This window comes from Muscardinus avellanarius (genome assembly GCF_963383645.1).
Source record: "Muscardinus avellanarius genome assembly, chromosome: 7".
NCBI lineage: Eukaryota > Metazoa > Chordata > Mammalia > Rodentia > Gliridae > Muscardinus > Muscardinus avellanarius.
Window position 1 is genome coordinate 101762304 of NC_137793.1, and position 13371 is coordinate 101775674.

A 13371-nucleotide genomic window follows, 5' to 3' on the forward strand; every position below is an offset into this window, starting at 1 on the left:
AGGCTGACCGTGAGCTTCTGGGCTTAAGCAATCTTCCTGCCGCAACCTCCCAAGTAGTTGGGACTACATGTGGCTACATCTGGCTACAATCACATTTTTGTAAAAACACATGTACTGCTTAAAAACATTGGATATTTGTGTGGTGACATTTTGGGTTATTTTTAGTTTCTTTGTTATGATTTATAGTCTAGCATTTTATTTATTTATTTATTTATTTATTTATTTATTTATTTATTGGTGTTACTGGGGTTCCTGGAAACTCTTCTACCTCTGGGTTACACTCCTAGACCTATTTTTATATTTTTTTATTTGGAAACAGGGTCTCTTAAGCCAGGGCAGCTGGCTTCAAACCTGTGCGATCCTCCTGTCTCCGCCTCCCAAGTGCGGGGATTACAAGCGTGCGCCACCACGCACGCTTGTAATCCCCGCTTAGTCTAGCATTTTAAATCAATAATATGAATTATTTGTATGGAAACAAGACAAATATCTCAAAAAACCTCATTGAGCTTTCTCAAAAAATGTTTTGATTAGTCAAATACAGAAGTCAAATTGTCAAAATACGCTTTTCCTAATTTGCAAACATATTTCATGATGTGCCATATTTCATGTGTTACTTTATGTTTTATAAATTATGGCTCCTAATAGAAGTGTGTGTCACAGGAGATGGATTCTGCCAAATTTACCATGCACTCTCACTAAATATTCTTTATCATCATCTCCTGCAGGACTGGATGCCAGACATGTATATCTTCCTGTATCCTCCACCTGAAAGACCCAAATAAGTAAATTAACAAATGTTAACACGCTGGTTTTCAGGATGAGAAATATAATCCACTAGAATGAATGCAACAATTACCATACAAAGAAAAATATTGTTGAGAAAGCACCATAATTAAAACAAACTGTTTAGCCATATGTTAGTAGTCAGATACAAAGACTTGCTTGGCATCTCTATTTATATACAAACCTGTGCTTTCACAGGGTTTCATTAGAGCTAAGAATATAAACAAAAGCAGATATATATATGAGACCCAGCACAACAGACAAGATGGATGCTCAATGTTCATTGGAGAAGTAGATATTCAGTGGTTTAAATTACAGGCTGAAAAGCTCAGGTCTTACCAAAGGCAATTAAATGCTTGTCAAATGAACACATAAATAAAACATCTAGTTATTAAATCAAATACATGAAATCAAATACATCACATCTTGCTGGGCACAGAGGTGCATGCTTGTAATCTCAGTACTTGGGAGGCTGAAACAGGAGGCTCACCTCTTCAAGGCAAGTCTTGAAAACTTAGTGAGACTCTGTTTCAAAAAAAAAAAAAAAAAATGAATGCCGGGCATGGTGGAGCACACTTGTAATCTCTGCTCTTGGAAGGTGGAAACAGGAGGATCGCACAGGTTTGAAGACAGCCTCGCTGGCTTAAGAGACCCTGTTTCCAAATAAAAATATAAAATACAGGTGTCTGGGAGTGTAGCCCAGAGGTAGAAGGGTTTCCAGGAACCCCAGTACCACCAAAAAAAAAAAAAAAAAAATTGAGTTGGGGCATAGCTCAGGGGTAGAATGCCATTTGGTTCAATCCTCAGTATCCACTCTTCCCAAAAAAATCACATCTTGACTCTTCCTTTTATATATATCTTGAAAGAAAATAGTGATATACAGCTATTTGTTTATAAATAGGGTCAGACATTTTTCCTTTCTCATTTTTTTCAGTAAAAATACAAACAAAACATGATAAAATAGTTTGTTTGTTATTCTAGGTTCAACAGAATGATGATCATGAGAACACCACCACCCACGAGTCTACTTTTGTTTTCTTTTGTTATTTTAGCATTTACCCCATGTTTGTGGCACTAGTCTAAGTGTATCATGGTAGACTATGTCTGTAAAGCCCCAGTGTATGAGAGTTAGGTATTGTTATTTTTATCTCCAGTTCACAAAGGAGGGCCTTAAGGAGCAACACCCCTAGCCCTATTTTATTTTTTAAAATTTTAAACAGGGATTCAATAAATTGTGGAGGGTCTCATTAAGCTGTTGAGGCAGGCTGCAAACCTGTCATCCTCCTATCTCAGCCTCCCAAGTACTGGAATTACAGGCATGCGCCACCACACCTGGCTAGGTTTGGCTTTATTAGTAAAGAAGATTGTTAAAAGACATCCCGGACATACCTCTTTTGAACATTTTCACAGTTCAGGTCAATTTCCTTAAACATAAACTAAAAGAACCAGCCAATTTTGTTGACCTGATGATTGTTTGAAAAATGATCATCTCTTTAGACTCCCATGCTTGCTAGTTCATTTTGGAGGTTGAAAGCGCTCTTTGAAGTTTCATATACATGGAAGTTGGATTGCAGTTTGCTAGTGAAGAGCTTTAGGGCAAAATTTAAGAGCTTCAGGAAATATAGTAACATTTAGAGAACTGTGAAAACATGAAAGAGTGATTGAGAAGGTATCTTGTAATCTTCAGAGTTTAATACCAGATATTGCTTCATTTTTTAGTTATGTCTGTGCAGTCATGGAATCCCAGAGGTGATCAACCCTTGGTGAAGTTGCAAAGGTCGAGATGTATTCTGATGCAGACACACAGTTCATTCAACAGTTCTCAGATGTTAGTAAGTGAGAAGTTTAACCTAGGACAAAATAGTTCTATGACGTTTGACACTTACCTGAGCACTAGATATTTGAAGAAGTGTTCCTCCTCCTAGAGTCTGCACCTGATCCGTCTGTAGAAGGGGCCGGCCATCTTTCATCCAAGTAATTTTAGGAGCAGGGATTCCAGAAGCAAGGCAGGCAAGTTCAAGTGGGTTATTAACAATTACTGATATCTCTCCAGGTGCTTCAGACCCATTAATGTGAGGTGGTTCTATTCAGAGAGAATTGAAAGCAATGACAAAACCCCTTGGTGTTTGATAAAACACTCCTGACTAGAATCCCTAAAAAGAAAATTCAACTCAAATTTATGTTTGTCTGATATAAATTAATTAGAACAGGGAAAATGAAACGACCATTCTAGATATCATTCCTCTTTCTATCTGGCATTATTTCATAAGGAACGAAATCATACCTATAAGGGATGAAATAAGTGTCAATCCATTAGAAGATAATTATAGGAGAACAGGTGGAGCTCATTTACTTGGAGGCAGTCTAACTTAACTGTAAAGATTTGTAAACAGTAAATACTAAACCCGTCTTGTCTGAGAGCTAATTAAAATATTAGTGTGATTTTGTACCTTTTAAACACGGATTGATTCTGCAAAAGCAGAGGGTGGATACTAGGGAACTTTTTCTCATCTTTTATCCATCAAAGCATCGAGGGGAAACGATGACTAAACAGAAGGAAAAACCAGCTACATTTGGAGATGGTGATTTTTGCACAAACCGGTTGATTATGTCTGGTCAGGAGTCATCTTCTCTTGTGTAACTTCTACTTCTAAAATTACCTTTCTGAAGAGAATGTTAAAGAATCTAAACACTAGGGGAAAAATTAAGGTTCTGCTGGCCAATTACTCTTAAGTTTAGTCCCTTTAAAAAAGACTCCACTTACAATGACCATTCAGGTTTTCAATGAAAATTTCATAGTTCAAGTTTCAACGTACTGTTCCATCTGGCAGTCACAGTGGCTGCTGGACAGCTCCAAGAGTTAGTCAGGCTTTTTTTTTTTTTTTCTTAAATCAGACACATGGTTTAGCAGTGATTCATAAAAGGGTATTGGGAATCAGACTGAATTTTAATTCTACTACTATTAGTTTAGTAGAATTGGCCAAATTTCCAAGATTGGGATAGTAACATTATTTACTTAATAAGATTGTTAGGTTCTGACAAGATAAGGTATATTTTTCTTTTGGGTTTCGGCACATGTTTTATTTTACAATCAAAGGTCTTTAAAAGTTATCACTACTATAATCTCTATTATAGTTGTTGGTATTATCATTAAAATATGCTTCCTAAAAATTTCTGTTAGCCTTTGTTTCTCTTCTGGAAAAAGATAATATATTAAATCTATCTTCTTTAAGAATTAAAAAGTCAGTATCTCTTGATCATAGTCCCATATAACCTCTTTTTATATTTCCCTTTGCCTTACAAATTGCTGTCAAAATATATTTTAAGTATAGTTTATGATGGCTCTAAGCTGTTTGGGTTCAAAGATTTAATGGCTCCACGTTGCTTCTACATTAAATTAAAGCATCTCATCCTGGCTTTTAAAACTTCTATCACAGCATGGTCTTAATGTACCTTTATAACATCATTTACTGTGTGTGTGTGTGCATGGTGCATTGTGTGTGTGTGTGTGTGTGTGTGTGTGTGTGTGTGTTACTGGGCATTGAACTCAGGAACATCCTTTCTCTGAGTTACACACCCATATTAAAAATTAAAAAATTTAAATTTAAACAGGGTCTCACTAAGTCGCTCAAGGTCTTGCTAAGTTGCTGAAGCAGGTCTCCAATCTGCGGTCCTCTCACCTCAGCTTCCCAAGTACTAGAATCACAGGGATGCGCCGCCACACCCAGAAACATTATCTAACTTTAATATACTTCGGTGTGACCTAGATTTTAAATTAGGCTACTTCTTTCCTTCAACAAACCCAGTCTTATCGTGGTCCCAGTCTCACTTCCTGAGTGTGTCAAGGCACTCTCAAGGTTATGTGAATGACATACATCTGATTTACATAAATGGTAATTCCAAGGCACTTGTCTTGCATGTGCGAAGCTATGGGCTCAACCCTTAGCATTGTTAATTAGAAAAATAAAAGAGCAAAAACCCTACAAGTCCTTCTATGACTTCCTTGACTTAACTGTAAAATGTCTACCTTTTTTTTCTGTTTTGAAGGGTGGTGGTGCTGGGGATTGAACCTAGTGGCCTTCTACTTCAGAGCTACACTTCCAGCCCAATGTTATTTTTTATTTGCTGAGAACCTCGCTGAGACTCTGAGGCTGGCTTTGAAGCAGCAGTCTTCCTGTTTCTTCCTCCCAAGTCCTGGGACAGGCAGGCCCCGCCGTGCCTGGCTGCCTACCCCTTTGAATTCCCATAAGCTGCTTGTGCCGTGTGCAGGCCCTTATCTGATTTTCCATTTCATTAAGGTCAACTTGATTCTTTTTCACTTCTGACCTTCACTGAGGGTCAGCCACAGAGGATACAAAGATTAATTAAGTACAGCCTTCCTCTTCCAAAGTTAACAACTTAAAAAAAAATGTTTAAAACAGCATCAGTGGTAACAACATGATCCCAACTTGCTCAAAGCTGTTTCCGGATCTTCCATGTGTTAAGCAATTGTGAGTATTTTACATTATGTTTGGCTTATTATATCTTATATTGGAGGCAGAACAGAAGTTACCCATACGAGGAAGACTTCAGGGTCTCCAGCCTCGATCTCATTTGAGCTCTGGATTCATAAATGTGATTATCAGACAAACAACCCCATTTGGATATTTAAAATAACACCTCCAACTCAACATACATTCAGACTGAACCTGATGTCTTTCTCCTCTACACCCGGTCCTTTTGCAGTATTCTATGCATCTGTGTGATAGATCTACCCATCAGTTAGTCACATAAGCCAGAAACTAGGAGTCATCCCCGACACCTCCTCCTTCATCACTCCCCTATGTCCAAATCCATCTGACTCCTGATATTAACTTCCAGTAATAGTATTCCTAACACTTCTATCAATAATTATTTCTTTATCTTTTTCTCTCATTTCCATGACTTCAGTCTGAGCTACAACATTATTTACTTGAAATAACATCTTTCTCTTCCTGGTTGTAGGTGTCTACCTAATATTATTTATCCTTTTCTTTCTTATTAACAAATCTCAATTTTGTTGAGGCTAGCAATGTAACTAAACATTATTTTTCTTAGCCTCTTTTCTTTTGTGTATGTGTGCAGTACTAGGGACTGAACTCAGGGGCATTCTACCTCTGAGCTTCATGCCCAGTTCTATTTTATTTTTTATTGTGAAACAGAGTCTCGCTAAGTTGCTGAGGCTGGTTGTGAATCGGTGATCCTTCTGTCTCAACCTTCCAGGAACTGGAATTACAAGTATGTACCACTACGATTGGCTTACAGGCCTCTTGATAGAAGATCGAATAGTTGTGGAGATTTTGAGCAATATGATGTGAGTAGTTGTGTTACTGTGGGTCTTCTAAGTAAGTCTGTAAAGGGCAGCCCTTTGGAGAGAGGCCTTTCGTATTTTTCCTGCTCAGCGGTCGCAGGTAGAGCAGCATGGAGTAATGCTGGGGGTGAGAGGACGGCGCACAGTCACCGATCAATCACGATACAAAGGACAAAAGGAGTGCAAATAGCTGAACTGCTCAACAGCTCAGCAGCGGCCTCCCTCCCTCCACACTGCTCGCTCAAAGGGAAGAACAGAAGCCCTATGTGTAGGCTACCATGTTTAGACTCTCTCCTTTTCATAGCTAAACCCAATAATTCCTAATAACAAAGTGGCCTTTTAGAATTATTCTTGTCCTGCTCCAAAGAGATTAATAATTTGTAGCCAGAGTGTTGTCTTCAAGCTACAGAACTTCATTTTATTTCATTTGTTAGAATTTGTTTTTTTGGGGTACTGGGAGGTTCAATGCAGGGGCATTCTACCTCTGAGCTACACCTGCAGCTCTTTTAATTTTTTATTTTGAAACAGGATCTTGCTCAGTTGCTGAGGCTGGCTTTGAAACTGTGATCCTCCTGCCTCAGCTGCCTGGGTACTGGGATCACAGGCGTGTGGCATTACCCTTTTTTTTGTTGTAGGATAGAATAATAATAATAAAAAAAGCTTTCTGATGAGGTGAACAAAGCCCAGCACGTCTTAAACCTTATGACCTTATGAAGCCTCCTGAGAATAATTTTGTGCAATGCTCTTTCTGCTTTTCAGGGTACTGACCACACTGGACTTTTCTCAGGACTGTTAATACACCATGACATCTCTCACCAAGGGACAGAATTTAGTCAATAATAACAATTCCCCAGTAAGGATGTTTGCATCCTGGGTAGCAGCACTTCTTCACGTGAGGAACTTCTGTAAAGTATAGTGGAAGTAATTTTCAATGGATGCCAAAACATTTTTTTCTTCTGCAGATCCAGTTTTCAAATCTGCTCTTTTTAGTTTGCTTTTTGTTTTGTTTTGTGGTACTGGGGATTGAACTCAGTGGTGTCAGACTGCTGAGCAACACCCCCAGCCTTTTTTATGTTATTTATTTATTTATTTATTTTGGTGGTACTGCAGTTCCTGGAAACCCTTCTCCCTCCGGGCTACACTCCCAGACCTATTCTATTTTATATTTTTTATTTGGAAACAGGGTCTCTTAAGCCAGCGCAGCTGGCTTCGAACCAGCGCGATCCTCCTGTCTCTACCTCCCAAGCGCGGGGATTACAAGCGTGCGCCACCACGCCCGGCTAGATTTTGCTTTGAAACAACATCTCACTAGGTTGCCGAGAATCTTGCTAAATTTCTGAGGCTTTCCTCGAACCTTTGATTCTCTTGTCTCAGCCTCCCAAGTACCGGGATTACAGGTGTGCCCTACCATGCCCAGCTTCACATCTTTCTTCGAAAGGCTTAGCCTTATGAACTGTGCAGCTAGGAGGACAGTTCTTCGCATGCACCTTTCTTTTGGTTTACTTCATCCAGAACCATTCTGATCTGTGGCTCTGCTTCTGGATTCTCGAAGTCCTGGAGGAATATTCTCTTTCTTTCTGATTCCAGGTTAGGCCAGCTCCCTGCTGTTTTAGGCCTGGATGAATATATGCTTGTTCAATTCTTTGCTCACTTTGTTACCGGAGGGATGTTTTGGGGAAGTGAAATGTGACCATCACACATTCCTACTTGATTTTTCTTGCCTTTTAATGAGGTGCAAACTCTGTAAAATGTTCCCAAGGCCCTTCAGAGTCTGGCCTCTGCGCATAAATTCCCAGTTTCTTCTTTTCACAGATAGTTTACATGAGTCTGAATGGAGACCTCAAACTCCCATCCTCTCTAGGTGAAGAATGTAGGCTAGAGTCTCTTAACTTTCCACTCACCTCTACTATCGTACCTGTCAGGCTCAGATGTACCCAAGGAGATTTAATCTGGAAGCTATCATCCCCACAGAATGTTATTTCAGCTATTACTCCTCATCACACTCAAAAGTAATAATGACTTGTTCAGAACCCGTGTTTCCGCAGAAACAGGAAGCCCTCAGAAACAGGCTGAGTTTTCATCTTTCTTATTCTGTGATGCAGTTAAGTATCCTTTTCCATCAATTTTCTTTTTTTGTGTGGTGGTGGAGATTGAACCCAGGGGTTTCTACCTCTGAGCTATACGCCGGCCCTATTTTTTATTCTTTATTTTGAAACAGGGTCTCATTAGGTTGTAGATCCATGAGATTTCTACTATCAAATATGCTTTTTAGTTCTTGGAAAATTAAAGCATCAGCTATTCATGGGCTATAAAATTTTTTGCAATGATTAATCTTTTCTTGAGTAGGAGTTTTCCTCTTTTCAGACAGATAAGAGATACAATGATTAACATGATTCAGATGAGAGTAAACCTAGGTGAATCACAAACCTACAGTAGAGTTTTTATAACTTTTGTCCCATAATAAATGATTGTAGGAATTATACTTATAAAACCTTCGTGGTCACTGACTTCCCTATTATTTGTTTATTGGAATGTTTGCATACCTAGGACCTTCAGGATAAAGTGCTTGTTGACTTCTCCAGCATCGTTTGAGGCGATGCAGGTGTATGTCCCTGAATCTTCCGTCTCTGCCTTGATGAGCTGAAGGACCATTCCCTGAGTATTGACAGTCAGATGGGCATCGAGCCCCAGAGGCTGGCCATCTCGGAGCCAGGACATGCTGGGAGTTGGGGTTCCATCTGTGAAGCATGTCATAGAGGTAGAACTGCCTTTGACAATGGTGATTTCCTCTGTCCCCATCGCATTGTCCAGACTTGGTGGTACTATATGGAAAACAAAAACAGGCAAATTTGATAAATTTATTGTAATTTGAGATTAAATAAAAACATTTATATAATTCTATAATGTTTCTATGGTCAATAAAATATATACTTTAGAAGAACATATAGTTAAGCTGGATATGGAGGTGCACGCCTACAATCCCAGCACTTGGAATATCACAAGTTCAAGGCCAGCTTTAGCAACTTAGTGAGATCCTGTTTGAAAATTTAAAAAAATAAATAAATAAAATGGGACTAGGGGAAGTAGAAGGGCCCAGTATCAAAAACGAAAAAAAAGCATGCAATAAAATGATGACTTTACTATATAAACGTCTATTAGTTCTATTATTATCAACCTTTCAAATATTAGTAACGAAACATCAAAATTGTTTTCTTATAGAATATATGACATTTTAAATTTTGATGATTTCTTGACTTCATAGGCTTATCTCTTTAATTTTTTAGAATGTATGTAATAGGTCTAATAGTATATTTTTGATTATTTTATTTAGGGTAAGTAAAATAATATCAAGTTCTTAGGTAAACATAAGTTAAATAGTTACTTAACTGTTCTGAGATGCTCTTGGGGAACAAGAATTGTGGACTAGAAAACCTCAATATTTCATAAATGGAAGGTTTTGAATTCTTTATATATATGTACACATATATACACGGTGATACCTACATACAGGTATATTCATATTTTAAATACTCTAAGTGAACTTCTAATATCATTAGGAAAGATTTTTGACTTTTTATGAAAGATTGGTCTTGTGTCTGGATTGAAATGCTACTTTTAAAAGTTTCTATTTAGTTTAGTGCAAAATTCCAGGTCAGCAACCTAAGTGACTCATCAAATTCCATTAACAGATGAATGAATAAAGTATGGTCTATCTATATAATGGCGTTTTACTCCATCACAAAGAAAAACAGTATTATGTCATTTGCAGGAAAGTGGACGGATCCAGAGAACCTCATGCTACATGAGATCAGCCAGATTCAGAAAATCAAGGGCTACATGTTTTCTCCGTTATGTGGAAATAACAGAGAACATAAGAAAAACAAGTAGCCAATCCAGCAGAACAGTGAGAGGAAATTGGTAGGGGTGTGGGGAGAAGAAGAGAGAGGAGAAATGAAACTCGAGGAAGGAAAAAGACCAAATAATTTGATGTTTGGTGTAGGAAAGTATCACTGCCCATACCTCCAGCGTGGGGGAGGCGGATGGGAAGCAGAGAGAAGGCATGGAGATGCTGTGTGCTACATGAAGAACGCATGGAGATGCTGTGTACTAATGATGTATAACTACAGTGCACCCATAAGAAAATATACCAGATCAGAAGAGTCTTGATAAACAAATGGTAGGTCCAAAAATATCGATCTCCTGGGAGAAAACACATTCCTCCCTAGTTAGCGAGATACTTTTTCACCAATTGTTTTTTGATGGAAGAAAGCCAGACTTCTAAGTCAATTTGTAAAGTTAAGCCCGCTGCATTTCCTGGTAATGTAATGAAGCAGTCAGATTGTCTCTGTGACGTACCCAGCACTTGGAGGCTGTAATGCTTATTATCCACCCCAGCTCTGTTGGAGGCCACACAGGTGTACACGGCGACATCAGACACCTGCGCTCTCACGATCCTGAAAAACAGTGGGACCAAAATGTCATCATCTGGTGCCTTTTAACATGTGCCCGTGATAAACTGGGCATGGTGGCGCATATTTGTAATCTCTACATTTGGGAGGCTGAGACAGGAGGGTTATGGTTCGAAGACAGCCTCAGCTACTTAGTGAGGCCCTTTGCAATTCAGTGAGACCCTATTTCAAAATAAACAACAACAACAACAACAACAAAAGTTGGGCTGGGGGTGTAGCTTGGGTTCCACCCCCAGTACCACACACACACACACACACACACACACACACACACAATATATATATATATATATATATATATATACCCATGAAAGAATTATGATTTACAATCAGATTATAGGAGGTTAATGTTGAGAAATTTTAGTTATGACACTTAGAACCATCTATCACAAAATACAGACATCTCAAATGCAATTGCTTCTACAGAGGCAATTATGTAGTAACAATAAGCCGCTGAAAATGTAACACAGTCCCAAAGGTGAATAAATATAAATACATCTTACTAGAAAATGACATTAGCGTGGGCATTAACAACAAGCTACTGAAATGTTTCAGGGGTGAATTTTTTTCAAATACAGATTATCAGAAATGCTGATATGAGGATCCCATGATTGGAGTGGGCATCTTCTTATGATAATATCATATTTATGCCAAAACAGTAGTTCTTGGAAATATATGTGTGATAAGAAATTCATTTATAAAAAACCTGTCTTATGTAAATGTATTAAAACATGAGCATTTAAGTAAGAATTAAAGCCGGGCATGGTGGCATCTACCTCTGATCCCAGTACTTTGGAGGTCGGGACTGCAGTTTTGAGGAAAGCCTCAGCAAGCAGTAAGACTCTCACCAACCTAGCGAGACCCTGTTTCAAAATAAAAATAAAATAGGTCTAGTGGTGTAGCTTGGGAAGAGAATGCCCTTGAGTTCAATACCCACTACCAAAACATTAAAAACTATTCTAATTACATATTTTTTATCCTCTTTGTACCAAAAATATATTGCAAAAGGGTAAAAACAAATAATGGGAAAGTTTAGGAAAAAGTATTTCATAAGCACTGTTTCGATAAAGGAAAATCAGCTGTTGTATCTGTTCAGGAAGACGCACACAGAAGGACCTGACCTGATAACCTGCCCAGCTGACAGTAACCGAACATGGGAGGAGAGGGGCAGGGGCAGCCCATTCTTCAGCCAGTTAATCTGTGGTGGGGGCGTCCCTGTGGCTCTGCATTCAATATTTATTGAAGTATCCACCAATGCCATCAGTTTCTCTGCTTCTTCTTTATTACCTTTAATCTTAGGTGGAACTATATCATGAAGGAAGTGAGAGAAAGAAAGAGGGGAATGATGTATTATTAGTTTAAATCATTTTAATTATAATTGTCCATATTTTTGCCATATTATCTCTAAAGAAAATGCTGTCATTAGACTAAAAACTAAGTGCTCTGGACACCTGTGGCCTGCTATTTTCTCAAGGTAGCCTAGTAAAAAACGGGTGATATTTCATATTTACCATAGACATTCAAGTTAAATATCCGGTCTTCTTCTCCAGCAGGATTTGTGGCCACACACGTGTATTTCCCCCTGTCAGATGTAAGAGCTCCATAAATGTTTAATGTGCTGCCATCTGCAGTCACCCTGTGGGAAAGATCATAAGCAAGGCGCTGGGATGACTAATGGAAGGGTTAAGTCCTGGCACATTCATTCTGAATTATTGTGTTCCTTCAAAAATACCATCGCAAAATTGCATCTTTATCTTGGATGTAATGGCTTGAATCTACTTCACAAAGTACACAGAAGCCTATTAAAATCACAGCTAGAGAAATGGATGGACATTCCATCCACCAAGGAAATTTATCATTTCCTTAATTAAATAATAATTATACAGTCCATCACCTTTTAATGAGAAAAAAGGGAATTGAACAGAATCAGATTGTGAACTTCTGTATCCAAACTAAGCTGAATTCAATAAAAATTATAAAACTTTCTGCTATGAAAATTAAAGACTGTTACGTTAGATAAGAAAATGAAGAACTTATACGTAAAAAAATCTAGCTATAAGCAACTACTTAGTGAGAGAGAGAGAATAGGATAATTTATTTAAACTTTGAAAACCCAGGAACATTTTTCTACAAGTTGCTAAAGCTTTTATTTTGAAGTATATAATAGCAAATCATAAAGAATTAGACAATAAAAATATCTAAGTTAAAATGACCACATTACTGGGTTTCTTTAGATGCTATTAAATACCAAACAAGACATTTTGTGGTTTAGAAAAAAATGTATGTCTCCACCATCTTTTATCTCATAAAAATGTATGACTACAATGTGTCAATAAAAATAATAAAAAAGAAGAAAAAAGTTACATTGCTATCTACAGTTATTTTGACAACAGCGATTTCATTAGGTTCTTCTAGTGTGAAAAGTACACACCCCCTTTCTATTGTTTTAATACTATGTTTTTAATACTTTTATTGGTGTATTATAGTCTCATTTCATACTGTAGTTCATAGTAACTGTCATATTTTGACATTGATATTGAATATTATCATTATCTGAGTCTAGTTAAATTTTTCTTTTTAAAAGCATGGCTACTAAAATTCCATGCATTTAAGCATGTTAAGAAATTAAAAAAAAAAAAAAGCAAGTTCCGATGATTAAAGCTCATAATATGCTGACTTGGAAAAATTACTTTGATTGTCACAGTCTTCCACCTACATTAATTCTTCCCCTTCTATTGCTCCACTGGGGTTTTTCTTCCATTTCCTAAGGTCCCTCCTGTATACCAATTG

At 37.8% G+C, this 13371-nt stretch overlaps 1 protein-coding gene across 1 annotated transcript in view; it reads right to left on the minus strand.

Moving 5' to 3' along the window:
* HMCN1 (hemicentin 1) overlaps nt 1-13371 on the minus strand; it is a gene marked incomplete at its 3' end in the record, with an annotated part of 469132 nt that overhangs the window by 92752 nt on the left and 363009 nt on the right. The window contains exons 65-70 of the mRNA XM_080699395.1: nt 12093-12217; nt 11703-11886; nt 10469-10566; nt 8656-8934; nt 2670-2866; nt 684-765 (exon numbers count right to left, since the gene is read on the minus strand). Coding sequence (XP_080555521.1) covers nt 684-765; nt 2670-2866; nt 8656-8934; nt 10469-10566; nt 11703-11886; nt 12093-12217 — 965 coding nt within the window. The remainder of the gene's footprint in view (nt 1-683; nt 766-2669; nt 2867-8655; nt 8935-10468; nt 10567-11702; nt 11887-12092; nt 12218-13371) is intronic.